Raw genomic sequence first — 27672 nt, 5'->3', positions numbered from 1 at the left:
CAGCTGAGGTATGGTATGGCACCCCTTGCCAAAGCACTCCCTCTCCCCTTTTTGGGGAATAGATCCAGTATGTAGGTCTTGGAGTCTCAGAGACCCTTCTGAGAGAGTCCACTGCGTAAAAGGAGCCTCTCGCAACAGAGATAGGGATGTGATACCACTTCCCCTGGGATCACAGCTTTACTGGACTTTGGACGCTGCTTTGACTCGTCTACCGGTTTGTGTCCCCGTCGCCCTTCCCTTCCTCTTTCCATGCAGTGTCTCTCACCCTCCCCTCCTCTTTATCGCCTTCATTATTTGTCTACTTCCCCTGCTCCTACCCCCTCCCCTAAATCTCTCCCCTTGCCTGCTTTTCCCCTTACATATTTGTGCTTATTGTTTATCTCGGCCTTACAAGTAACTATGTTGCCATGCTCTAATAACTGTGTAATCTTTGTAACGATGTAACCTGTAACTAAGATCTGATACTCATGTAAAGCGCTCTGATACCTCCGGGTCTAGCCAGCGCTATATAAAACCTTTAAAAAAAAATGCTACACAGTGCATTACTTTCTTTGACATTTTAATGAAGAAAGTACATGGAACTGGACGTCTATTAATACGTCTGTCAACGGACTGTGTGATTCCATGCTGGTATTAAGCTGGACTGGTTAGTCTACTCTAAATTACATCCATGATCGTAATCCCTTGCAATGATCCTCACTTGTTCTAATATTTTCTGTTGCTAGGCTTGTCACTACCAATGAGAACATTTTACCATTTTACTTCTATAGTATACAATGTACATTAGCTACCAATAATGTCCTAAATCAGATCCAAAATGTGATGTCACATGTGCACAGCCATGCTCCAAAACCATTCCACAAACTTAGTGAATCATTTACCATTTTGGGTGGCCAAAGAAGACTCATAAGCCAAAAATGCCTACAGCTTAAAGCAACAAGTTCAAAATCTCTTTTGACCAGAACACTCTTATGCTGGTACTGTGGATACTGCTCAGAATTCTGACTCTTGACATCAGAACCCTTTCAAACCACTCTACTCACCACGAGTAAATACTTACAAAAATAACTGTTCAATCCCTTCGAGAATTAATGTCTGACTTTTCACTGTCCAAAGACTATATCTTTTCAGACTTACTTTAATGTTTCTCATGTTAATTGTGGTTTCTCTAAATGAGTTATATGTAAAGCACGTATGTGGTGTAGGTGTGCTATTTTAAACTGTTTAACAGATACAAAAATGAATGTATGAATGTAATAGGTTCTTAATTATTTTTAGTTCACTTTAGTTTATAGTTAATTTTCATTAGTGACACATTGCAGTTATCAGAAAAAAGATTTACACATATGTCTCAAAGCTCTTCAAAGTTGTTTTCCTACCTGTGTGTTTCCTGCAGGCCATTGAACAGCGCTGACATTGAGGATCAGAGTCTTCCCTGGAGGGGCACTGGAATCATAGGTTCCCACCTTCACTTGCCTGATGGTGCCTTCAGGCCCCTGCTGCCAGTTGACAATATCATACCATCCTGGAGAGTTGCCATTATGATCAAAAAGTGTTTCTGCGTCTTCTTTTTGCAAGCGTACCTTTTTAAGGTAGTGGAGGAGCTGTGGAAAGGAGGGAATCACTTTAGTACTTCACCAATGCTCTTTTGCATCTTTAAACATTTGAAAGAACACAGTGTGCCATGCATCTCTCAGCCCTGTCACATTGATTGTGATTTAAACAGGTAATTCAAGGTATCAAGAGTAAACAAGCATTGCTAAACATTTCAACCATGTCTGGGACCTTCCTTATATATAAAGTCTGAACAATCTTCAGTATATATACCGAAGATCAATAGGGCTGAAAGTCATTGATGCTCTGTCCATGCCATGTGGCAACCTGCTCCTCATTTTTGTTATCCAGGCATTTCTGTTTCACATGCAGCAAACCTGTGTTACAAGTAACCTATGAAGATGTGTATATGCTATTGGTCTGCTATTCAATAATGGAGTGCCAAAACTCTTTTAGACGATTGGAGACCACCCAAAGTGGAAATGTTTTAATGTTGGTGGCTACTACCTCCATGACCAGGACATGATACTACTAATGGCTGGTGTCAGCTTATTATATTTATGGGGTACAGGCTTTCTAACATTCATTGCAGTGGGGAGGCTACATAGTGATTCTCCATGATAAATCTGCATAATTGATGTGTGTGGTGTGAATGAGTGTGAATTCTTGAGCTGGGGTATTAGTCTTGGAGCTTACAAAGGTTGTATTGAACTCTCTAGGTTGTAGATTGCTACATAGGGGTTTTGATTGTAAGAGCTTTCCGTTTTCCTTTCTCTGTGTATGTGCCCCCATGTTGCTCCTTTCTTTTCCCCTCCCTCTAGCTTGTTTGTAAAGTTTAGTTCAGCTGTCTGCTTTGAGTAGCTATCCTTGAAAAAGGTGACCCAGGAGTGTGTTGGCTATAATGTGCAAAACCTCTTTGAAACTTCTTCAAAAGTAGAACAAGTAATTTATTGTCAAATCCAGGATTTGTCTCTTACGCTGCGCATCACCAACACGTGCTTCTTACTCTCAAACAGCCTGACTCTCTGCTCAACATTCGCAACCCATGGAGTAACCAAGAAAATGTTGAAGGTGGGAAGGAGAAAATAGTAAGCAAAGTGTAAGAGGATAAAAATGGATATACAAGGAAAGCATAAAACAATTGAAGGGGATTTAGAGCAGTGGTATTGGTCGTAGAGTCTAAAAAAGGTGTTTTGATCCTTTAAGGCTGTAGGTTACTACATATGTTTATTAATAGTCAGGGATTATTGTCTCCCCTTTGTGTGTTTGTGTCCCTTTCGTCAACAAGTCCATCAGTGGTTTAGGGTGCCAGCTGTATCTGAAGAGGGGCTCACCAATGATGGCTGGCAGAAACACAGGAACGCAATGGGAGCCTTGGCTCTGGCAGAAATACAGAGGCTCCCAATGTCGGGTAAAAGTCTAGGAAGGTGTTGTTGTTGTCGGTTGTTAGACCTGACATCATTGGTGTGAGTCTCTCTTCCATTTTTGACGGATTGCCTCCTTTGTTTTGATATGTTTTTGCTGGATGTATGCTTTGGGCACTGTTCATAAAAGGGGGTGGTGATGGACAGAGCATCTGAATTAAGCAGAACACTCCTACCCAGTCAAAAGATCAGGGCTTGATCCATCACCGTTTTTTAGCTCACTGCACCATCCCAGTTCAGAACCTGGCTACATGCAAATTAGTCTGACCCTGGCCCAATGCATCATGGGTACAGGGCAGACCAAACTACCAAGCCAATTCTTTACTAGAAAGGAAACAAGCTTCCGGGGACCGGTTTTATGGCATTACAGCCGTCTTCGGCCCGGCTTTCTTGAATCCTGATGGTGCAGTGAGCAAGGGACTCATGTCTGAGCATACCCTTCCACTCCTATAGTGGCCAAAACGATTCATAAAAGGGGGTGGTGATGGACAGAGCATCTGAATTAAGCAGAACACTCCTACCCAGTCAAAAGATCAGGGCTTGATCCATCACCAATTTTTAGGTCACTGCACCATCCCAGTTCAGAACCTGGCTACATGCAAATTAGTCTGACCCTGGCCCAATGCATCATGGTAACAGGGCAGACCAAACTACCAAGCCAATTCTTTACTGGAAAGGAAACAAGCTTCCGGGGACCGGTTTCTGGCATTACAGCCGTCTTCGGCCCGGCTTGCTTGAATCCTGATGGTGCAGTGAGCAAGGGACTCATGTCTGAGCATACCCTTCCACTCCTATAGTGGCCAAAACGATTCATAAAAGGGGGTGGTGATGGACAGAGCAACTGAATTAAGCAGAACACTCCTACCCAGTCAAAAGATCAGGGCTTGATCCATCACCGTTTTTTAGCTCACTGCACCATCCCAGTTCAGAACCTGGCTACATGCAAATTAGTCTGACCCTGGCCCAATGCATCATGGGAACAGGGCAGACCAAACTACCAAGCCAATTCTTTACTGGAAAGGAAACAAGCTTCCGGGGACCGGTTTCTGGCATTACAGCCATCTTCGGCCCGGCTTGCTTGAATCCTGATGGTGCAGTGAGCAAGGGACTCATGTCTGAGCATACCCTTCCACTCCTATAGTGGCCAAAACGAATCGAAAAAAGGGGGTGGTGATGGACAGAGCATCTGAATTAAGCAGAACACTCCTACCCAGTCAAAAGATCAGGGCTTGATCTATCACCGTTTTTTAGCTCACTGCACCATCCCAGTTCAGAACCTGGCTAAATGCAAATTAGTCTGACCCTGGCCCAATGCATCATGGGAACAGGGCAGACCAAACTACCAAGCCAATTTTTTACTGGAAAGGAAACGAGCTTCCGGGGACCGGTTTCTGGTATTACAGCCATCTTCGGCCCAGCTTGCTTGAATCCTGATGGTGCAGTGAGCAAGGGACTCATGTTTGAGCATACCCTTCCACTCCTATTGCTTTGGGCACTGTGCCAATGCTAATCAGTGCCACAGTGTGAGTGCTCCCTATGTTAAATTGATATACTAATTGGATTCCATGATTGGGTTATTTGATTTATCTGTCAGCCCCTAGTACAGTGCACCATGTGTGCACAGGGCTTGTAAATCAAATGCTGCTGGTAGGCTTGCAACACTGGTTGTGCCACCCACAGAAGCAGCTTGTAAAATGTGTCCCAGGCCTGCCATTGCAAGGCCTGTGTGCAGTCTAGCACTGCCATGTCGACTTGGCCAATTGCATCCACTTGCCAGTCCCTAAACCTTCCCTTTGATTCATATTAGACACCCCTATGTGAGGCCCGAGGGCAGGGTGCATTGTAAGTATAAGGTAGGACATGCTCTGATGTGTGTAGCAAGTTCTAATAGTGAATTACAGCCATTTTCGTTTTTCCCTATTGAAGGCTACCTGTTCTTATATGCCAGAAAGAGGCAGTTAAGATTATTACATTCTTATAATCCTAACTGACTCAGGGAACATGGTAGAAATTCGAATTTAATATGCCTGAACTCAGAATAATAAAGCACATATTTTAGGAAAATTAATTTTAATATTCTGTGCCTGCAAATACCACTTTTAGAAAACAGGTATTTGCTTGCCTGACCATTTGAGCCTGCCTCTGCTGAGTTGTGTATTCCTTGTCTGGGTTTGTGTGTGACAGGGCTGGGGAATTCCAGGAGACAGGTTGGGGCAGCCCGGTGGTGAATAAAGAGATCAGCATCTAGATGGGAGGGGTGTGTTGCACCTGGGACCTGAATAGGGCTAGGCCTTCCCTCTACAATGCTGGCTCCACCCCCTGTGGCTTTTCTGATGTCTCTGCCCTGCACTGTGAAAGGAGAGGAGGAATCATGCCAACAGAGTGCTCCAGAGCTGTATCTTCCCTCCCCTGTGCAGGCTCCACCTCTTGTGGGGCGGCTGATGTCTCTGCCCTGCACAGTGGAAGGAAGAAGAGAGTCATGTAAACAAAGTGCTCAGGAACTGGTTTGGACTAGGCAGAGGCCTCTCTGCCTTCAGAAAACAAAGGATTTTGGGGTATAAATATTGGGACCCATATCCCAAGAAATTAGATCACTTCTGGAACAAGAAACCTTTCTGCCAAGGAGAAGAAACAAGGAAGCTGCAGGAGTTTGGACTGCCCCTTTGCCAGTGTGCTGTTTGCTTGGTTGACCTGCAGTGGTTGTTTCATTTCCAAGTGAAAAGAGAAGGAACTTTGTAAGGACTTTCATCTACAGAATATTCTCCAAGGGTTGAACTGTGCTTGCCCCCTGCTGAAGTCTCAGGGACAAAAGACTTCACCTCCATCTCCCTCCTGAATTTCCTTTGCTGGTAATTCTGACTCCAGTCACTTGCGAGCCGCTGGGAGCTGGAAGCGTGACGCATCGAGAAGAAGCGTGTGGCTGCCGTAGCTGAAATCATCGCAACGCCGGAGAAGCGAGCCTTCTTTGCATCTCCCTGGAAGCGTGTGTTTATCGTAGCTGTCTTCTGTCGCATCACCGAAGAAGCGCAACGCCATTGTGAGAGTCGCCATCGCATCACTGGAGTAGCGTGTCGCAGGGCCTGTCATGGCTCCAAAGTACAGAGTAGTCGCAAGGCTGCCAGGGCGTCATCACATAGTCATGACATGCAACCAAACATACAATCTGCATGCACTGTATCACCCACCTGGTAACAATATGCCGTTCATAGAACAAATAATTGAGATCATCACAGCAATTCCTAACAACGACGTAAACAATATATTCTTAGGGGACCTTAATCTACACTGGAACAACAGCAATGACAAACAAATAAATGCATTTAAAGATTTCCTAGCTGAGCTCAATCTTTCACAATTTTGTACACAGCCAACTCACTCGAAAGGAGCTACGTTGGACTGGATAATTTCAAAAAACGAGAATATCTCAGGTAGAGCAATAGAGCCTTGTGACTGGTCAGACCATCATGTCATAACATTCACGATTCCCACATGGAAAAAGAACAAACACACTCAACCGAACAGAATTAAAATGTGGGTGAGGGACACGAAAGATTCGAACATTGAACTTTTATTAGAAAGCTGTGAAAAGGACCTACAACTACCAAAGAACATACAGAACGTAAATGATCTAACGGACTATTACTATACTTCTATAACGGATATAGTCAACTCCACAATGCCTCTTAAACTGAAAAGAGTTACAGAGAAGATTAAAAATTCTTGGTTCAATGGGACATTTAATGAGGAACGACGTAAACTGAGAATGGCGGAAAGAAAATGGAGACAACACCCTTCTTCTCCCGTACTGAAATCTCTAAGAGAAACCAGAAAAGAGTACAACAAAAAGACCCTCAACTCCAAAAAGGAATTTATCAGATCAGAATTGGATTCCGCCAAAAACAGACCGCGTAAATTATTTGAAATACTAAAACAACAGTCCAACAAGGCAGCCAAATTGAACCAAGAACTCACAAAAACACAACTAAACTGCAAAGTTTTCTCTACCTTCTTCACAGACAAATCCAACACGTTGGAAAGTGAGCTCAAGAGTGCAGCGGATAACCTAGAAAGCCAAACACTTACAACGAGTGTTTCCAACGCCTTAATTAAGGATAATGGAGCAAAAAACAAAACCCATTGGGACTCTTTCAAGTTATTAGACCAAAACATTGCCAAAACGCTACGAGAAATCAGACCTAATAACCACTATAGTGATCCCCTGCCATCGAAATGCTTAAAATAAATCAACCAGGCCATGATTCCATTATGGACAAAAATTATTAACGCCTCTTTATCACAAGGGATTCTACCAGGATGCCTAAAAACAGGTCAAGTAGTCTCCATTATCAAAAAATTGACGGCGGACCCAGACAATCCGAATAACTTTCGCCCGGTAACCAACATTCCGGTACTCGCCAAACTAATAGAGAAATGTGTGCAAAGTCAACTCAACCAACACATAGACAATTTCTCTCTTTTGGATGAATGCCAGACGGGCTTCAGAACAGGACATAGCACTGAAACAGCGATCTTACAGATAGTTGATGATGCGTTACAAGCCTTAGACCAAAATAGATCATGTCTACTCATCCTCATAGACCTATCAGCTGCATTCGACACGGTGAGTCATGTAAAACTACTAAACAGGCTACAGGACAGGATAGGCATATATAGTACGGTGTTGAAGAGGTTTGAATCCTTCCTTCAGGATAGAACACAAAGATTTTTAGTCAATCAATCACTTTCAACATCATGTCCTAACACGATTGGAGTACCTCAAGGATCCACACTATCTCCATCACTGTTCAACTAATATATCGAACCTCTCGCAGTAAATCTTCGAAACTCCAAAATTTCCTTTCACATGTACGCAGATGACACGCAGATATACCTCAAGATCTCGTCTTTGGAAGACATCAGGTTAATGAATGAGGCCTTAGAAATGACAATAAAATGGTTAACAATCAAGCACCTAAAACTAAATGCTCAAAAAACAGAATTCCTTCTAATTTCACCATCAAAGAAACATACAGAAGTTAAGGAATGGGCCAGAATGATCACGGCGCTAAACTGCACCCCTACCTTAGTTGACTCAGCTAAATCACTAGGAATATCACTTGATGAGAACCTGGATATGAAAGAACATATCAAGGCTATGGCAAAAAGTGCCCGCTTTCACCTGAACTACATTAGAAAGGTGAAACACTTCATTTCAAAAGCAGATCTCAAGCTAGCAGTACAATCATTGGTCATCTCAAGGACTGAATATGGGTGCACTACGTTAGCAGGCATACCACAAATCTCCAGAGCACCGCTAAAAGCATGCCTCAACGCAGCAGCAAGACTTATAACTGGCTCAAGGAAGTTCGACCATATCTCTCCACACCTCAAAGCTTTAAACTGGCTACCGTACGAAGCCAGAATTCAGCTAAAAATGGCATGTATCACACACAAAGAACTTCACTATAACACTCCAAGATATCTTCCCCAGAAAATAGTACTATCTGGAGGAAATAGACCTGCCAGGAGGGCCTAGGAGTTGGTACTGAGACCACCCATGTTCCGGAAGAAAAGAACTTATGATAGAGCGTTCTCTGGAGCAGCCCCTAGAATCTGGAACTCTCTTCCACCAAACATCAGAAAGATAACAAACACAGTAACATTTAAGAGGGAAACAAAAATATTTTTAATGAGCAAATTCCTGCCATAGCTCTAGTTGGATCGTCTTTAACATAGCAGCAGAGTTATACTCCATGGGTGGAGAAGATGGAAATCACAGGTCAAAATACAGGACTAGTGAACTTAATTACCGAAAACCTATCTACCTCAAGCCACGGAAAGAACACTTAAAAAAAAAAATCTGTAGGTATTGTGTTTAATGTCTTTTATATGTCATATCTCTTTATTTAACTCTACTGTACAAGATGTATCTCCTTACTACCTCATGATATGTAAAGCGCTCAGATACCCATGGGTCCTGTTCGCGCTATAAAAAACTCTTTAAATAAATAAAAATAAATTCATCGCATCGTCGCATCAAGGGTGCCATCTTCTCGCCATCTTGCACATCGCAACGGGTCAGCAGGCCGAGATTCTACGCATCACCTCCGCACCGGTGAGGCTCACGACGAGTCCCCTACTCTGCGCAAGCACTAATGAAGGACGCAACCGGTCCCCCGGGGCACCGAACCAACGCATCTCCCCTTTTGCGAACCTTTTGTTCACTTTGCGTTACGCATCCAGGTACTTTGTTGAGAACTTTGTCACATTTACCAACAACTTGAACTAAGAGACTTTAATCATCTTATAAGTAATCTTAACTGTAGTATTATCGATTTTTGTCATTTGTGGTCTTGTGTTAAGTCTATATAAAGAATACTTATTTTTATAAAACCTGTGTTGTGTTCATCTGTAGTGTTATCACTGTATTACTGTGTATATTCATAAATGCTCAACACACTGCCTCTGAGATAAGCCTGTCTGCTCGTGCCAATCTACCAAGGGGGTGAGCAGGGGTTATTAAGGAGTGTAATCCCCTTTTCCTGACTTAGAAGTAAGGGTCCCTATTTGGACAAAGGTGATAACCACTGCCAACTAGAGACCCCAATCTAACATTGGTGGTCTGCGGTGAGGATTTGGACTTTGTATTTGTGTTTCATATACAGTGATTGGTGTACACTACTAGTGAGTGCAGACCAAACGCGACCACATACTTTTTTAGAATCCTTTTCCTTGCACTTTTAGTTTTTTCCTGAAAACTCCCACTTCTTACTACAATGAGTAAACCAGCATCTGTTGCATCTATGGATCTTGATTTTGAGGAAGAGAGTTTGGAAACCTACACTATGAAACAGCTCAATCATCTCTGCAGGAAATTGAAAGTTGCTACACCAGGCATTTCTAAAAAGAAAGACTACCAAAAGGCGCTGAGGGCCTGGGTAGAAGCCAGAAATGTCCCTGATCTTGTGGTGGAGCCTGTTGGGGATGCAAATAGGCAAATTGATGGGCCAGAATTTCCAGCCAGGGGAGGGGTGCCGTCCCCGCCTGGCAGCAGCATCTCTTCCAAAGACCTGTCCCCCAGAGAGTTGGAAGACAGGAGAGAAATAGGGCACACGAGCTGGAGATGGCTAAGCTTAAGATGGAGAGTCAGAGGGAAGCAGATAATAACAGGCTGTCTTTGGAAAGGGAGAGAATGAGAATGGAGCATGAGAGAATGTTGAGGGAGTTAGAAATCAAGGCCAAGGGCTTAGAAATCAATCCATCTGTTGGCAGCGCACCATCTGTGCCTTCAGAAGGCAGAGTACATATTCCCAAGGATGTCATCAAAGATTTTGACAAAGGAGAATATATTGGTCAGTGGTTTGCAGCCTATGAGATAGCAATGTTGGCCCACGGGTCCCTGAGAAGGATTGGGGAGCAGGGTTGTGGGGCCGCTTTCTGACTGAGTGGAGGGATACCTTGTTAGACCTACCCATTGAGCAAAGGATGTCTAACCACCACATGTAGGAAGCACTGATGACAACGTATGCGTTAACTCCAGAGCTCTTTAGATAGAGGTTCAGGAATTGCAAGAAACTGGAGGGAACCACTTGGGTAGAATATGTGTCTTTCTTTTGCAGAGCTATGGATGGTTGGGTGAGGGGTAGCAATGTTGATAATTTTCAAGCGCTCTATGATTTGATTGCTAGGGAGCACTTGTCTGCTAATTGCTTTCCAGAGCTACGCCAGCACCTTATTGATTGCAAGTTGACTAACCCTAGAAAGCTTTCCTAACAGGCGGACTGCTGGGTCAGTACCTGGGTCCACAAGGGTCTTGTGGGAGACTCCGCCAAAGGTGGGCAGGGTCCCCAGCAGAAGAGTGGGGGGGACAAGGGTAAACAGAGGGAGTCCCAAAAAGGACCCCAAAGTAATTCCCAAGGGAACCAAGGTAAGTGTTCCCAGCCTCCCTTGAAAAGAAGTCAGGACTGCCGACAGGTAAACCTGTTCATAGGGGGCCTGTTACCTGCTTTCAGTGTAAGCAGGTGGGACACCGTTGTATGATCTCCAGTGTCCTCAGAAAGGACAGTATGTGCCACCCCGTGCACCACCCCGTTAGATGGCTAGTGTAGCCCTGGGTGGGGAAGAGAAGGGTGCCCAAGGTGGGTGGGGTTCCGCAGAAATGTCCCTTGTCTCATTAGGAGATTTTGAGATGGGCCCTAAAACTCAGCTGCCTGAGAACACTAAAAAATACAGGCAGTGGGTCACCATCAATGGCCATAGAGTGGAGGCTCTCAGAGACACAGGAGAAGTGTGACAGCTGTAAAGTGTCAATTGGTCTCTGAAGAGCAGGTAGTCCGTCCCTAATGCATTCTTCCCAGTTGTTACCGCTGACAACACAGAGAGCCATTGCAAAGTAGTTCAAATTCCTTTTGAGTGGGGGGTCTCTGGTACTCTTCAAGTAGCTGTGAGCCATCCATGCCTGTTGATTTTCTGTTAGGCAATGATTTAGAAAGCTCCCCTTGTGCTTAGGTGGAGAGGAAGGCGCATTTAGAGATGTTGGGTCTGCCTGAGTGGGCATGTATGACCACTCGGTCTATGGCAGTTAAGGGTGTTCAAAAGACACTGGAGCCTGAAAGTATGGCCCAGGGACCTGCCTTGAAGAGAAGAGGTAGGGGGCGCGGGAAACCAGCCATCATTGTTCCCACGGTCCAGGAGGAGGCAGACCTTGAGGGGGATGACCTGGAACCTACAGGGGAGCAAGTTTCTGAACTGGGAAACCTACCTGAGCTGACCCATTGGCAGCAAGAAGGGGGTCCCTCCAGGGAAGAATTTTGTGAAGAGCAGAAGAAGTGCCCAAAACAGGCAGCAGGTGATTGGTCTGGATCACATTGGATCTACTGGTAGAATGGTCTCCTGTATAGCGAGCCTAAGGTTACTGAGCCTGCGTCAACCCATTTGCTGGTGGTTCCCCAGCACTTCAGAGCCTTCCTACTGTGTTTGGCTCATAATGTTCCTTTAGCTGGTCATCTGGGGCAGAACAAGACCTTTGAAAGGCTTGTCTCGAACTTTTATTGGCCCAGGATGCGGAAGAGTTGAGATACTCATTGTAGGACCTGTCAAACTTGCCAGGCAAGTGGGAAAAGTGGAAGGAGGCACAAGGCCCCTCTCCAACCTTTCCCTGTAGTCAGTAACCCCTTTGAACGGGTGGGCATTGACATTGTGGGTCCACTGGACCCCAAGACAGCCATGGGCAACAGGTTTATCCTGGTCTTGGTGGACCATGTTACCCGGTACCCGGAAGCCATTCCGTTCAGGACAGTGACGGCCCCCGTGGTAGGACGTGTACTGATGAGGATCTTCTCCCATGTGGGGTTCCCCAGAGAGGTTGTGTGTGACCAAGGTACAGACTTAATTTCCAATTATATGAAGTCTCTGTGGAAGGAGTGTGGTGTTACCTACAAGTTCACCACTCCTTACCACCGACAAGGAAATGGGCTGGTTGAAAGATTCAACCGGACCCTTAAAGGCATGATCATGGGTCTTGAAGAACCAATGAGGCGTAAGTGGGACGTCCTCTTGCCATTCCTTCTGTTTGCCTACCTACCAGAGCTGACCCATTGGCAGCAAGAAGGGGGTCCCTCCAGGGAGGAATTTTGTGAAGAGCGGAAGAAGTGCCCTTCTCTTGTTGGTTTGAGGCAACTGGCCACAAACCAGACAGCAGGTGATCAGTCTGGATCACATTGGATCTACTGGGAGAATGGTCTCCTGTATAGCGAGCCTAAGGTTGCTGAGCCTGGGTCAGCCCGTGTGCTGGTGGTCCGCCAGCGCTTAAGAGCCCTCCTATTGGGTTTGGCTCATGATGTTCCTTTAGCTGGTCATCTGGGGCAGAACAAGACCTTCGAAAGGTTGTCTCCCACTTTTATTGGCCCCAGATGCAGAAGAGTTCAGATACTCATTGTAGGACCTGTCAAACTTGCCAGGCAAGTGGGAAAAGTGGAAGGAGGCACAAGGCCCCTCTCCAACCTTTCCCTGTAGTCAGTACCCCCTTTAAACTGGTGGACATTGACATTGTGTGGCCACTGGACCCCAAGACAGCCATGGGCAACAGCTTTGATCTGGTCTTAGTGGACCATGCTACCCGGTACCCGGAAGCCATTCCGCTAAGGACAGTGACGGCCCCCGTGGTGGGACGTGCACTGATGGGGATCTTCTCCCATGTGGGGTTCCCCAGAGAGGTTGTGTCTGACCAAGGTACAAACTCCATTTCTAATTATATGAAGTCTCTTTGGAAGGAGTGTGGTGTAACCTACAAGTTCACTACTCCTTACCACCCACAAGGAAATGGGCTGGTTGAAAGATTCAACCGGACCCTTAAAGGCATGATCATGGGTCTTGAAGAACCAATGAGGCGTAAGTGGGACATCCTCTTGCCATGCCTTCTGTTTGCCTACCGTGAGTTGCCACAAAAGTCTCTAGGGTTCAGCCCCTTTGAGCTTTTGTATGGTTACCCGGTAAGAGGACCTTTGAGTCTGGTCAAGGAAGGCTGGGAGCTCCCAGGAAACCTCCCCAGGATGTGTATAGTTACATGCTGGCCTTCAGGAACCAGACTCGGCATTTCAGAGATCTCGCTCAGGCGAATCTGGAAGCCAGCCAGGAAGAAATGTAGCGGTGGTACGATCAGAATACCACTCTGATTGAGCTTCAACCTGGACAGAAAATTGGATCATGGCCCCTGTGGAGCCTTGTGCGCTCCAGGACAGGTGGACCGGTCCATATGAGGTGGTGGAGTGCAAGAGTGATGTCACTTATCTGGTGAACTGGCGGTCTCCTGGGAACCCCTTGCGGGTCCTGCATGTTAACCGCCTAAAGCCCCACTTAGAAATGTCCGAAGTGGGCATGCTCCTAGCGACAGATGATGGAATGGAGGAGGAGACCGAGCCTCTTCCTGACCTCCTGTCTGCAACAGAGCAAGATGGGTCAGTGGATGGTGTCAGCCTCTCTGCCACACTGACCCCTGATCAGCAGCAAGATTGTCGCCAACTGTTGGGGCAATTCTCTGATCTATTTTCCTTAGTTCCTGGTGTCACAGAGTGATGCGTCCATGTTGTGGACACTGGTGACAGTCCTCCTGTCAAGCACAAGGCTTACAGTGTGACTGACAAGGTTAGGGCTTACATTAAGGAAGAAATATCCAAGATGTTTGCTTTAGGGGTCATTGAGTCCTCAAACAGTCCTTGGGCCAGCCCAGTGGTCTTGGTCCCAAAGTCTGCCTCGCTGGGTGCCACACCAGAACTCCAGTTCTGTGTGGACTACAGAGGGCTCAATTCAGTCACCAGGACTGATGCACACCACATCCCCAGAGCTGATGAGCTCTGGAGATGGAGATGAGCTCATTGATCGGTTGGGGGCTGCCCGGTACCTCAGCACGTTTGATTTGACGTCTGGGTACTGGCAGATCGCCTTGACTGATGGGGCTAAGGAGAGGTCGGCATTCTCCACATCAGATGGGCACTACCAATTCTGGGTTATGCCCTTTGGGATGACGAATGCACCTGCCATCTTTCAGAGGTTGGTCAACCAGGTGTTGGCTGGGCTGGAGGATTTCAGTGCCGCCTACCTAGATAACATTGCAGTATTCAGCGCCAGTTGGGAGGAACACTTGCAGCACCTCTGGGAAGTGTTGATGGCACTGCGCAAGGCAGGTCTCACGATCAAAGCAAATAAGTGCCAGATCGGGCTGGGTTCCGTTGTGTACTTGGGTCACCAGGTAGGAAGTGGCCAGGTGGCGCCCCTAAAACCCAAGATTGATACCATCCTGGCATTAGAACCCCCAAAGACTCTGACACAGGTGAGAGCCTTTTTAGGACTCATGGGGTACTACATGAGGTTTGTCAAGGGGTATGGCAACATTGTTCCACCCTTAACTGAGCTGACTTCCAGGAAGCAGCCCAAGAAAGTGAACTGGACTGACACCTGCCAGAAGGCTTTTGACGCCCTGAAGACGTGCTTCAAGCACCCAAGTTCTCAAAAGAATTAGTTGTTCAGACAAACGCTTCAGAGCATGGTGTGGGGGCTGTTCTATCACAGATTAATGAATAGGGACTAGACCAACCTGTAGCCTTCATCAGTAGGAGGTTACTTCCACGGGAACAGAGGTGGAGTGCAATTGAGGGTGAGGCATTTGCTGTGGTCTGGGCACTGAAGAAGTTTAGACCATACTTGTTTGGGACTCACTTCCGGGTTCAGACCGACCACAGGCCCCTCAGATGGCTGATGCAGATGAGGGGTGAGAACCCAAAGTTGTTGAGGTGGTCCATTTCCCTACAGGGTATGGGCTTTACGGTGGAGCACCGCCCTGTAACAGAACATGCAAATGCTGATGGTCTGTCCAGATTTTTCCACCTTAGCGAAGAGAACTCCCAAGGGGAAGGGTAGTTCTCCCCATATTTCAGCTGGAGGGGACACGTGTTAGACCTGACATCATTGGCGTGAGTCTCCCTTTCATTTTTGACAGAATGCCTCCTCTGTTTTGACATGTTTTTACTGGATTTATGCTTTGGGCACTGTGCCAATGCCAATCAGTGCCACAGTTCTAGTGCTCCCTATGTTAAATTGATCTACTAATTGGATTCCATGATTGGGTTATTTGATTTATCTGACAGCCCCTAGTACAGTGCACCATGTGTGACCAGGGCTTGTAAATCAAATGCTGCTGGTTGGCTTGCAGCACTGGTTGTGCCACCCACAGAAGCAGCTTGTAAAGTGTGTCTCAGGCCTGCCATTGCAAGGCCTGCGTGCAGTCGGGCACTGCCATGTCGACTTGGCCAAGTGCATCCACTTGCCAGTCCCTAAACCTTCCCATTGCTTCATATTAGATACCCCTATGGTAGGCCCCAGGTCAGGCTGCATTGTAAGTATAAGGTGTTTTTTATTTATTTATTTTTGCTATTTGTAAAGCGCGACTTATACCCGTAGGTGTCTTGGCGCTGTAACTCAACTTCTTGTCTCAATAAGAACATTGTCAGGCTTCAAAAAGTGGCACAGTGAGAAGAGAAATCATTGGTCATGCTCTGATGTGTGTAGCATGTTCTAAAAGTGAATTACAGCCATTTTCGTTTTTCCCTATTGAAGGCTACCTGTTCTCATAGGTCAGAATGGGCAGTTAAGATTATTACATTCTTATAATCCGAACTGACTCAGGGAACATGGTAGAAATTCGAATTTAGTATGGCTGAACTCAGAATAATAAAGTACATCGCCGTCGCAACAGGAACAAGGCAGGCTCTGACCAGAAAAGCTGGACAACCCCTTACCGCTTCACTCCTGGAAGCACTGGCAGCAAAATTTAAGCGCATCTATGAGAAGGGAATACCCTCTCACACTTAGATAAACACCTTAGTGAGTGTAACACATAGCCTGGATTACACTCCTCTTTTAACCTGCACTACACTATTTTTAAAAGGTCCTGAGGAAAGCCAGATTTAATTGCTATTGTCTAACCCAGGGTGGTGTGGAGTGGAAAAACTATGGATTTGGGCCCAGGTCTTTTGACTGGGGTGAATGTGTGACATTGATCCACATTCTGTCCATCATTGTTGTGTTTGCAGATTTAATTTAAGGCACTGGCTGAAACATGTCGACCAACTGATGGATGTTGGGGATAGTACCTCACCTCCCTAAACATCCCTAGCCTTATTTTAACCACTGACGGGGGCCCAGTTATTAAAACTTAATTTACCCTCGGATACTGGGACCCTCGCCAAGCCGTTTTAACTCACACTCCACTTTACAACTCACACTGCACTCTCAGTAATATACCAGCTCCGCTGTAATCAGGCGTCGCAGCACACCCGGGACACATTAGGTGTCACTGGGTGGGCCCGATGATGGAGCATGCCACCAACTAGGTTGGTGGGTGAGGGCTTCAGGAACTCACCAACGAGATGCCCATGAAAAATCTCAATTAGAGTCCTAACAATATTGGTCATATTTAAGCTAGTCTCTCTTGATAACACATATAAACCACGGGGACTTGGACTAGCTTTCTAGTCCTCGCTCTCTCTCTTGATACGCGTGTAAGATTTACTATTCTCACTCCAGTCTGTGCAAAAGTAGGAAAAGTGCTGGACTTCAGAAAAATTACAAACTGCTGGAATATCAATTTTTGAAGAGTAAACCTGAAGTAGGCTGACTGCCCGACTGAAGAGGTCTCATGGATTTTCCCTTCCTGATGTCCTTGCTGTCCCTGGAGGGGGACAGTATCCAGCTCAATAGTGGTTTCCACCCGCCCTTTTGTCATTGAGTGGGCGCCGCGGCCTCCGTGGAAGTCTCCAGGATGTGAAGGCTCCATCGCCCTAGGTCTTAGATCCCAGCCTCCACCCTGAAAGAAGCACAACAGAGCAGAGCAGCAGACCCAGACCGGTGTCAAAAGCCTATGTCACCCCCACCCGAGGAGCTGCCACATATGTGGCGAGAGACCAAATCAAAACACCAATCATGGGGTAATTTCATGCAGAAAGGAGGCAGAGGTCAGCACTGCATTGGCGGCTCACATGGCGTCCATAGGTGAGCCCGGGGGACAAAGGTAGGAGGTGGAGCTCTCAGTGACGATCTTCCTCCTCCTGGAGGACCCACAACAATCAGATTTCATACAATTAATAAGATTAACCCTTGAATTACTACATGCCTCTAATATAGTAGTAGGGGGGCCTGAACATAGCCTGTTTATTTTTCTTTAATTGAAAAAGCGATCTAACTTGGGTCAGGTTTTAAAGGTTAAGTTAGCTGTAAGGTTTAATAAGAACTGGACCCTACAATATGAGTATGGGGAATAAGTAGGGTAGGTTTTAGGACACAAATATCAGACATAAGATCAAAGAACTTTTTACAGAGCATTAAAGGGAAGAAAAGCAGGATGTATACTAATCCAGATGGGATTGCTCAGCAATTTTCAGACTTCTATCGCGATCTTTACAACCAGTCTACTGATTTTGAAGCCGCAGATTTGGGCTCTTTACTCAGAGCTCTGCTCTACCTATGTTGCTCTTGAGGCAGGAATTACTTTGAGTGAAATTATGACAGTGCTGGTTATGCTTCCCTCATGCAAGGCTTCCTGAGCAGATACTATTCCCCTGGAATTTCATATGATTTTTAAATGTATTGTTCTCACTCAGCTTGTTTGCGTTATTCAAGATATCAACATTAATGGTAGAGTCCCTGACTCCTGGAGTAGGATTAATATTGTTAATTTCTTGAAAAAATCTAAACCATTGGAGGAGCTTGGTTTTTCCTTCCCTATCTATCTTACTAATACAGATGCAAAAATATTTGCTCTACATATGGCTGTGTTGATATCATCGTAGCAACATGGTTTCATACGTGATACTACATCCCATGTTAACACTGCAGTGTTCACATTCGATATGGCAGCAAAATCAGGCATGAATTTGGATATGATACTCTTAGACACAGAGAAAGCATTTGACCAGGTAAACTGGTCATGTCTTTGTGCAACAAAATCACTATTGGCATTGGGGAACGTTGGGGAACGTTTTAAAAACTGAGTACAGACTTTATATCAAAAACCTGTTGGCCAACCACAATATTTTGGAACTTCTCCTACACTTTTTCAGATCCACCAGGGTACCAGGAAGAGGTGCCCATTATCCAATGCTACAAGCCTTACTCACCTTATATATGGATCCAAAGCTGGGCTCCTTGAAACTCAATGAGCAGATCCAGCCTATTGTCTCAGGTGATCTTGAACTGAAAATTACAGCTTATGAAGATGACGTGGCAATCTTTCCCCCCACCTCTCAATGGTTCTCAATTATATCATCTATAAAACTGACAGATTTGATGAATTTTCTGTATAAAGGCTGAATATGACCTAAATATTACTAATTCTTAATTTTGAACCTAAAGATCCAATGAAGTTATGTATTGAGGCATCCGTTTGACTTCACAGGTGGTACAGATTATCAAGCTAAATTATGAACTGCTCCTAATATCGGGAGAACAAAAATCTTAGGGTATGGAATATCCTCCTCATATTGATCATCGGTCATTTAAATATTATCAAAATGAACATTCAACCCAAGTGTATATATGTATTTCGGGCTATACCTTTCTGGCTCCCAAATTCTTTTCATAAACTACTTGATGGAATTATAAGTCTCTTTATTTGGGGCTATCGACTGGCCAGGTGGGCAATCCGGTTTATTAAACTACAGTACAATCAAGGGGGATTTTCACTTCCCGATTTTAAACTTTATTGTTGGGCAGCGTTTGCTGGGTGCCTTCACAGTTTCCAATCCTGACACTGCTGATTTTTTTTTTAATTTCATTCTTGGGCGTGATTTCAAATTATTCTTGTATAGACTAACGGATCCCAACTATTTCAAACGAGTTCGATTTCAGATCATAGAAATATAGTTGCTATTTGAAGAGAGATTTCAGCTAAATATGTTTTTACCCTTATGCACCAAGATACACCACTTTCGGATAACCCAATGTTTCCTGAGATATTTAATGACCAGGCAGGAAGAGCCTGGTCCCAGTATGGTTTTAGTTCTCTTGGCCATAATGACATCCTCAATGGCTTTTCGTACATTCACTGGGCTTCAGGCAGTCTATAACCTTCTACACAGCTTCTTTTTTTCAAGTACCTACAGATTAGCTACTCTTTAATGATGGGCTGCAAGCTTACAACTTTGGCCCATCACTCAGATATACCTAATAGCTTACTTAGAGCACCTCTGAAATCTTTTATCTAGCCCTCGCCCGGTATAATGTTAATGATATCACCACTTTTGCCACCAAGTGGCCCCAGGCCCTTTCAGTCACAGTTTTCTGAAATAAGCTCAGCTTAAGATACTATTGACCAATCTATTCATTCAAGAAATCTGAAGCTACAGCAATTTGAAACTCTATGTGTTTTGTACAAAACACCAGACAAAATTATTAAATGGGTGGGGAATTGCTGGGTGATAAGACTAAGGGCCCCATTAGGATGGCGGGCGGATTGCCCCCGCCGGGCGGCGGCAATCCACCCTTCATGCTTGTAGAAAAGACCCCCCGCCATATTAGATTGGCTGGGAGGTCCGCGGTGGACCCCCCAGCTTTTCCGCCCAATCGACATGTCGACAGGGCGCAAAAGGGTTCAATATGGTGGCGGTGTCTGAAAGACACCACCAGCCATATTAGAATGTGCATTTTTCAATGCCTTTCTGTGGCGGCATTGCCACCACGGAAAGGGATGCGGGAATTGACAGTGGGGGCCCGTTGCTATGGTACCCCCCCAGCAGTTCCATGCACAACATGGCAGGCTCCACACGGTGCCTGCCATGTTGTGCATGGAAGTGCACAACATGCCTTCCTAGCATTGTGGCGGGCGGTGCTGAGTGCACCTTCCGCCACAATGCCAAGAATGCAGGATGTGGCCGCCACTGTGGCGGGCGCATCCTAATTGCTCACACGGGACCCCCGCCCTTATGACGGGTGGTCCCTTTTACCGCGAGGATGGCGGTCGGACAAAGTCCGCTCGCCATCCTAATGATGCCCTAAATGTCCAAAGTGTGGTCTTTTGGCAGCTGATATTTTTCACATGTTTGCTGCCTTCCCTATGCTTTATCAATTTTCGACAGGGGTTTATACAACTCTCCAGCTCCAGTATTGGTATAGACATACAGCTCACACATAAGGAGATCATACAGCTAGGACCCAGGAAGAATGATGGCAGTGTGCAGAGACAACTCCTCACTATTATTATCATTTCTGCCAGGCTGTGTATTGCAAGAGCATGGATATATCCCTTACCACCCAGGGTAACCAAATGGTGGGCTTGCCTCCGGCTAATCTATGATCTAGAGTTTGCTCTGGCTAAATACAAGGAGCATCGGGTCCATTAAAAAGTTTGATCGTATCTGGGTGGGTTTTAGGTGGGACCCCTTTAACTACACTTATCTAAGAAAAGTAATGTCAACCCCCATTTCTATTTAAGCCCACTATTTGACCATTTTGGACAAAGAAAATATAAATATTTTAAAAAACAATGAAATCTGATCATAAAAATATGCACCCAAAATACTTGTAAACATGTTGAACAGTCCAGGAATATTGTTTACTTTTACAATCTCATACATAATATTTGCCTCAGAAAAAACATACCTGCCATGGATAGAAGTTTGAGATATTTTTGCAGGTCCCCTGAATGAAAAGCCCTCCATCTTGTACACACAGCCTCAAATCTTCTAAAGCAAGTGTTGTGGCATACACTGCATTGTAAATATTGTAGGTGATTCTAAAGTCAGACATGCTGTTAATTGGAAGGCTCTTCAGTTTCTCATTACCTGTGCACATCTTGGTTAAATTGTCCTTGATCATTAAGACGTTTTCTTGGTTTAACCACTGGCAACCAAATGTTTTTTCCCAGAACTTTCTGATAAAAGGATCTTGTGTAGAGGATGATGGATGAATGCCAATAAAATACTCTTGAAAGTTCATCATTTCTCCAATGCGAATTGCAAACCCAATGGTACCAACCAAGATTTCTGAGTATTGCTTGATGGAGAGGAATGGAGATGTTGACCAGGCTTCACTGGCAATCAAAATCTTTCCAGTCACGTTCTGCCTCAACATCTCATCCAGTAGGGGAACCAGCTCAGCACTGGAAGAAAACACAACAATGGCTTTGGCCATTGAATATTTCATCACTTGGACAAAATGGATGGCATTCTTATCTGCTTGGATTAATATGATATTGAAGGCCACACAAGCACCGGCCTTGAATAGCTTGTCCTGAAGTATTTGACTTCCCTGTTGTCCATAATCATTATTTGTAGCCAAAATACCAACCCAGGTCCATCCCATGTGAATCACAAACTGTGCTAATCCAAGGGATTGAAACTCATCGCTGGGGATGGTGCGGAAAAAGGAAGGAAATTGATTCCGGTCACTCAGAATTGGACTTGTTGAAAAGTAACTAATCTTTTGTAAAAGAAATAGAAAAATAGTTTTACATTTTGCAGATTTGTTTGTAATTTGTAAATATTAGCAAAAGATGTGCAGTATAATTTGAAGTCCAACCAGATCCTGCACTCAATAGAAAGCAACTCCATAACTGTGGTAGCCTGTTTACAGAATGTTTGTTAGCTATGGGAAGTGTAACTTTTCTACCATAGGAATCACTTCTTTAAGTTGGGCTACAAATGGATTTCTCAATATTTAAAATAGCAGTCACATAAACAATTATGACATAATGGGCATAACAATAACATTATGGGGCCTATTCCGATGTCGGACGGACCTGAGTTCATCCGACATCGGCCAGGAGCTGTAACCGACCGGCCGACCTGCTGTCATCAGTTACATCCCTGCTAGTAGGTATACACCCGTTACAACGGATCTTTTACTCCGCAGACCCATTACAACGCGACCATTACTCCGCATACCATTACAACGCATTGCGCTGGGGGGCGCTCTAGGATAGGGGATAAGTATAATTTACTATCCAACACCTTCCCTAGGGTCCACGGGGACTGGAGTTAGAATAGTAAATTATACTTACCACTATCCAGCGCCCCAAGGCGCTATGCGTTGTAACGGTATGCGGAGTAAAAGTCGCGTTGTAATGGTCTGCGGAGTAAAAGTATGCGTTATAACGTCATACATCCCTGCTAGTACGATGCGACCGAACAGGGTTCAGTCGCATTCGTATGGTTCACAATCCAACCGGAAAGCATGCTTGCAATTCTTTACCCTTTTCTCTGAGAATCGTCGAGGATCTTTGCTCCTTTAAAAAAGGTCTAAAAACGTATCTTTTCCCTAGGGTAGTGTAATTGCCACGACAGCATAACATCACGGTGTTCTAAGTGTCAAGCGCCAGGATACCCTTTGGGTGACAGTAAGCGCGGTACAAATAGGCGATACATACATACATACATACAAATGCAGTGGTGCGGTTCATCCCTGTGCACCCTGCGGCCGGCACCCCAAGGTGCCTGCCAACGGGTGCAGGGATCAACGGAGGGGCACCATAGATGCCCCCAGGCCGCCATCCCGCGGACTCACACCCATGGGGGCCCTTCTGGGGGTCCCCAGAGACAGCTTCCAACTGACTTTTTGTGCCGGACAGACCGGCATGAAAAGGCAGTGAAAAGATGCCATCGTACTCCCTCGGTCGTAAAGAGGTGACCGGGGGAGTATTGAGGGGTTTCCGGACTGTGGGCAGGCTCTCTGAGCCTGTCGTCTGCAATCCGAGATTCTGAGTCGGATTCCTTCCCGACCGAGCCCATCGGAATGGCTCGGTCAGAAAGAATCCGGCCGGCACTGACGGATTCAGTTGAAAGGGCTCCGAACATTGTTCGGAGCCCTTCCGGTCGAAATCGGAATCGGCCTGTATGTGTTAAGTATGTCACTTCACAATATAAACACACCCAGCTAATACACCCAGGAAAACAATTATTGAAAAGATCAATTAAATGATTCAATTAATACTCTACATTTTTTCACACTAGACTAAATAGAACAAGGGCCCCCTGAAACTACTAAAAGTTACTAGGACAGGGAAACATTTCTTATAATAGTAACATTCCTAGGCAACTAGGGATCTGGCGAAAGTCAGATCTTGTACATACTCAATGATAAATACAGGCTCAGTGCACTACCCATAGGACTGTTAAAACCACTTCATTTTATTCATACATTTTTTTAAATGAAAAAGTTTCGACAGTGACATTCATAGTGACAAAACAATGATATCACAATCAATATAACAATACATGTGGTAAATACATATACATTATTAAAAGCAATAACTCAACACCATATACGACAAACAACAAACATTCATGGTAAGATGGTAAAGACCAAAGGTGGCAAAGCGTTGTAGATATAGATTAAAAAAACACTTTTTCACACTATACTGTACATATACTTTTTCCCAGGAAGGAGTTTAGAAATTCAGCGAAGAACTCGAAAATATGAAACAGGGGCTGACAAGCTCTCTAAATGATTTGAGAAGAATTTGTCCAACATTGAAGGATGCCCAGTAAATATGTGCCAACAGAGAATCTAGAAAATACAGGTATTTCAAGAAATTTGAGGTAATTTTAATCACTGGGGTAAAGAAGCACAGCCCATAGAAAAACAAATAAACCTTTGGGCACACAATAGGGAGTTAAACAGTTCAAAAGAGTATGGGTATGCCACTCTTGAGACACAAAAAAGGGCAGTCTGTCCAAAAAAAAGTCGAAGTACCCCAAACATTTAGTTGAGTACAGCTGTACTGGAAGAAAGAAATACATTGCCCACAAAACAGAACAGAGGGTAATCCCAGCACTACTGTTAAGGGGATACCCCGGTGCATTATAAGGATATTGCAAGTCAATGAGGAGTTTCGTAACCATATAGAGAAATGAGGCTGAAGGCCAAGATCCTTTATAAGATTATGGAACTCTGTGATGACTTGCAATATCCTTATCATGTAAGCCAGGGTGAACTTTTGTAACAGTTGCAGACCCCTGAGTAGGCCCTGTAGACCCCCAGGGATTCTTGGACCACAGATTAAGATCCACTGCTCTAGTGCAAAATTAAACATGTTAAAAAAACTGTAAATTATTCTTGCAAACAGATATTTGTGAAGTTTAGAAATAATTTTAACGAGACTGAAAAAATATTGCTTGCACAACTGTGTTAGTGTTGTTCTGGTTGCAACTGAGGTAATTAAAACTGTCTGCCAGCCCAGTCAACTCAACCAGAATGCCTGTTTCTCTTTCATGACATGCATGTCAATAAAGATGGATTGATTATGTCCAGCCTTGAAATATTTTCCAAATTGTATATCCATAGAAGATATGGCTAGCATGTATGTCTGTGGAAAATACAAAAATTTAGAGGTGATAAAATCAAATGTTATCAGTGCATTGAACACAGGCAAATGTCCCTTGCACTGTTGTGCTTTGTCAGTATACGGGGAGCGACTTCCTCATTCCAGTGTCAACCTTTTCTCACACCTTTTTCAAAAACTGTAACAATATCCCTTTAACCATAATTTAAACTAGTGAAAACTAAACTAAGCCATCAACATCCCTTATTTAAACCATAATAGAATAACACTTCAAGCCATGCTTTGCACCATACCTTTCTCTTTGCCTAACTCTAATTCATGCCCAACGTAAACCTAACTGTAGGAAAATGGTTTATTAGTTCAGGGGTTGACTAACCACTTTCAATAATAAGAACAGTCCCAATAAGGGTGAACCTCTAAAATTACTAAATTAACCTGAGGTCTACCTCCTGGTAGCTATGTCATAGAGCAGATAGACTTAACTTAGAGACAATGGGTAAAGTCGTTATGCACTACCAAAACAGTAATCCAGACAAAACGCAACACAATAAAAATTCTAAACTGAATTAGAAAAATTGATAATAAAAATAGCACAGATGTTTTAAGCATCAACTGCAACCGGTTGCGGTAGACCAGGGCCTAGGTGTGACTAAAATGAAAAACACGTTGGATGCAGGGACCAGCTTTGACCCGCTTGGAGGTGTCACTCTTAAAAATGGAAGTCCAAAATCTTCAGTGGGGGTGAAAGCAGGAATGGCTCCACAAGGTCAGATAGCCATTGGTGGGGTCCCAGTGAAGCAGTGTGTTTTTGGGAGATCTCAGAGCAGAAGAGATTTGAATTCTGCACACAGGGAAGGTCCCTTTCAGGCCCGATACCTTTAGAGCTTTGCCTGTCAAGATTACTTTGCTCGCTCTTAGTCACTTTGTTTAGAGCTCAGATTCCTCAGGTAGGGCAAAGCCACAGGCTACATACAAAAAGTGCACCACAAGGCCGGATACCATTTCTGCAAGGTCACACTACAAAGGCATTTATTGTCTAAAAAATCCCAAGTTGGGGAAACCTAAGCAACGCTCCTAGCTCAGGTGGGCTTGGCATGTTTTTCCCTGATCCTCAGAGGTATTTGGGGCCAAAATCTTTCTAAATCACAGGTTTTCATTGGTTTTTCATGGATGGTAGATGTCTATCTAGACACAGTCCAGGGGTCCAGGATCTCAGGTACATCACTTTGGTCATCAGAACAGACTGCAACCGAGGCTACTATCTGGTCAGGTCAGGTCCAGTGGAAACTGCTCAGCTGGAAACCATCAGGAAATGCCTCTTGTGCCTTGTTGTGTCCATGTAGCTTGAACGGGTGGTCAGCCTTATGATCGTCGGAGTTCATGTTTTTGTCTTGCGTACAAGACAGAGAACGTCTAGTTCTTCAGGGCTCATCTCAGGTCTCAGAGAGAAGGTTTAGTCCACCTCTGATCTTCTTTAAGTCAGTAAAGTTATGAAGAGTGTACTGGGGATGACATTTATGCACTGCACCAGCCTGCGGCTGGGGCGATTGGTGAATTTGGGCTGTTCCCTAACTACTGGGGTAAAGGTTCCAAGGGGTTACCCTAGCCATGTTTGCAACATTTCCTCTGTGCCACACTGCAGGCAATCCCTACCATTCTTCCTTTGAGCAGAGCCTGTGTACCCACTCCAGCAGTGTGAACAGGGAAATGAGCAACTCCTCCTCTGTGGTCATGTCAAACCAGTTCTCTTGGCAGCATCTTCCCCACTGGGATTGGTACCTTCTTGAATAATAGATCAGGGAGCTCAGAGGAAAGGTTGCTTGTGGGGCCACCTACCCTGTTGCTGCCGCCCTTCTTGCCCTGCAGCTGGTCACCTTGGTCCCCCCCTCGCCGCCGCAGCCTCTCACCAACACAACGCGCCCAGCGTGGAGAGGGGGGGACTACTAGTCCCGAGAGCCTTTGCGGTGGAAGCCGCCACCGCCCTTACCGCGCCCGGAGGCGCATAAATTTGAGCTGAGCCCCGGTGGAGCAGGAGCTTAGAGGAAAACTTGCTTGTGGGGCCACCTACCCTGTTTCTGCCGCCCTTCTTGCCCTGCCGCTGGTCACCTTGGTCCCCCCCTCACCGCCGCAGCCTCTCACCAACACAGCGCGGCCAGTGTGGAGAGGGGGGACTACTAGTCTCAAGAGCCTTTACGGCGGAAGCCGCCACCGCCCTTACCGCGCCCGGAGGCGCATACATATGAGCTGAGCCCCGGTGAAGCGGGAGCTCAGAGGAAAACTTGCTTGTGGGGCCACCGCCCCTGCTGCTGCCGCCCATCTTGCCCTGCCGCTGGTCACCTTGGTCCCCCCTCGCCGCCACAGCCTCTCACCAACACAGCACAGCCAGCGTGGAGAGGGGAGACTACTGGTCCCGAGAGCCTTTGCGGCGTAAGCCGCCACCGCCCTTACCACACCCGGAGGCACATAAATTTGAGCTGAGCCCCAGTGGAGCAGAATCTCAGAGGAAAACTTGCTTGTGGGGCCACCTATGTTGTTGCTGCCGCACTTCTTGCCCTGCCGCTGGTCACCTTGGTCCCCCCTCGCCGCCGCAGCCTATCACCAGCACAGCGCGGCCAGCGTGGAGAGGGGGGACTACTAGTTCCGAGAGCCTTTGCAGCGGAAGCCACCACCGCCTTTACCGCGCCCGGAGGTGCATACATTTGAGCAGAGCCCCGGTGGAGCGGGAGCTCAGAGGAAAACTTACTTGTGGGGCCACCTACCCTGTTGCTGCCGCCCTTCTTGCCCTGCCGCTGGTCACCTTGTTCCCCCCTCGCCGCCGCAGCCTATCACCAACAGAGCGCGGCCAGCGTGGAGAGGGGGGGACTGCTA

General features: G+C 45.6%; 1 protein-coding gene across 1 annotated transcript in view; it reads right to left on the bottom strand.

Annotated features, from left to right (window-relative positions):
* Positions 1-23317, bottom strand: part of LOC144797882 (extracellular calcium-sensing receptor-like) — a 328213-nt gene extending 304896 nt beyond the window's left edge. Inside the window, exons 1-3 of the mRNA XM_078668684.1 lie at positions 23129-23317; positions 21126-21944; positions 1380-1604 (exon numbers count right to left, since the gene is read on the bottom strand). Of these exons, the coding sequence (XP_078524810.1) occupies positions 1380-1604; positions 21126-21944; positions 23129-23317 (1233 nt within the window). The remainder of the gene's footprint in view (positions 1-1379; positions 1605-21125; positions 21945-23128) is intronic.
* Positions 23318-27672: the final 4355 nt, after the last annotated feature.

The sequence above is a fragment of the Lissotriton helveticus genome, chromosome 12 (assembly GCF_964261635.1).
Source record: "Lissotriton helveticus chromosome 12, aLisHel1.1, whole genome shotgun sequence".
Taxonomy (NCBI): domain Eukaryota; kingdom Metazoa; phylum Chordata; class Amphibia; order Caudata; family Salamandridae; genus Lissotriton; species Lissotriton helveticus.
The sequence above is the reverse complement of the archived record's forward strand: the minus strand, read 5'-3'. Positions and strand labels throughout refer to the sequence as shown.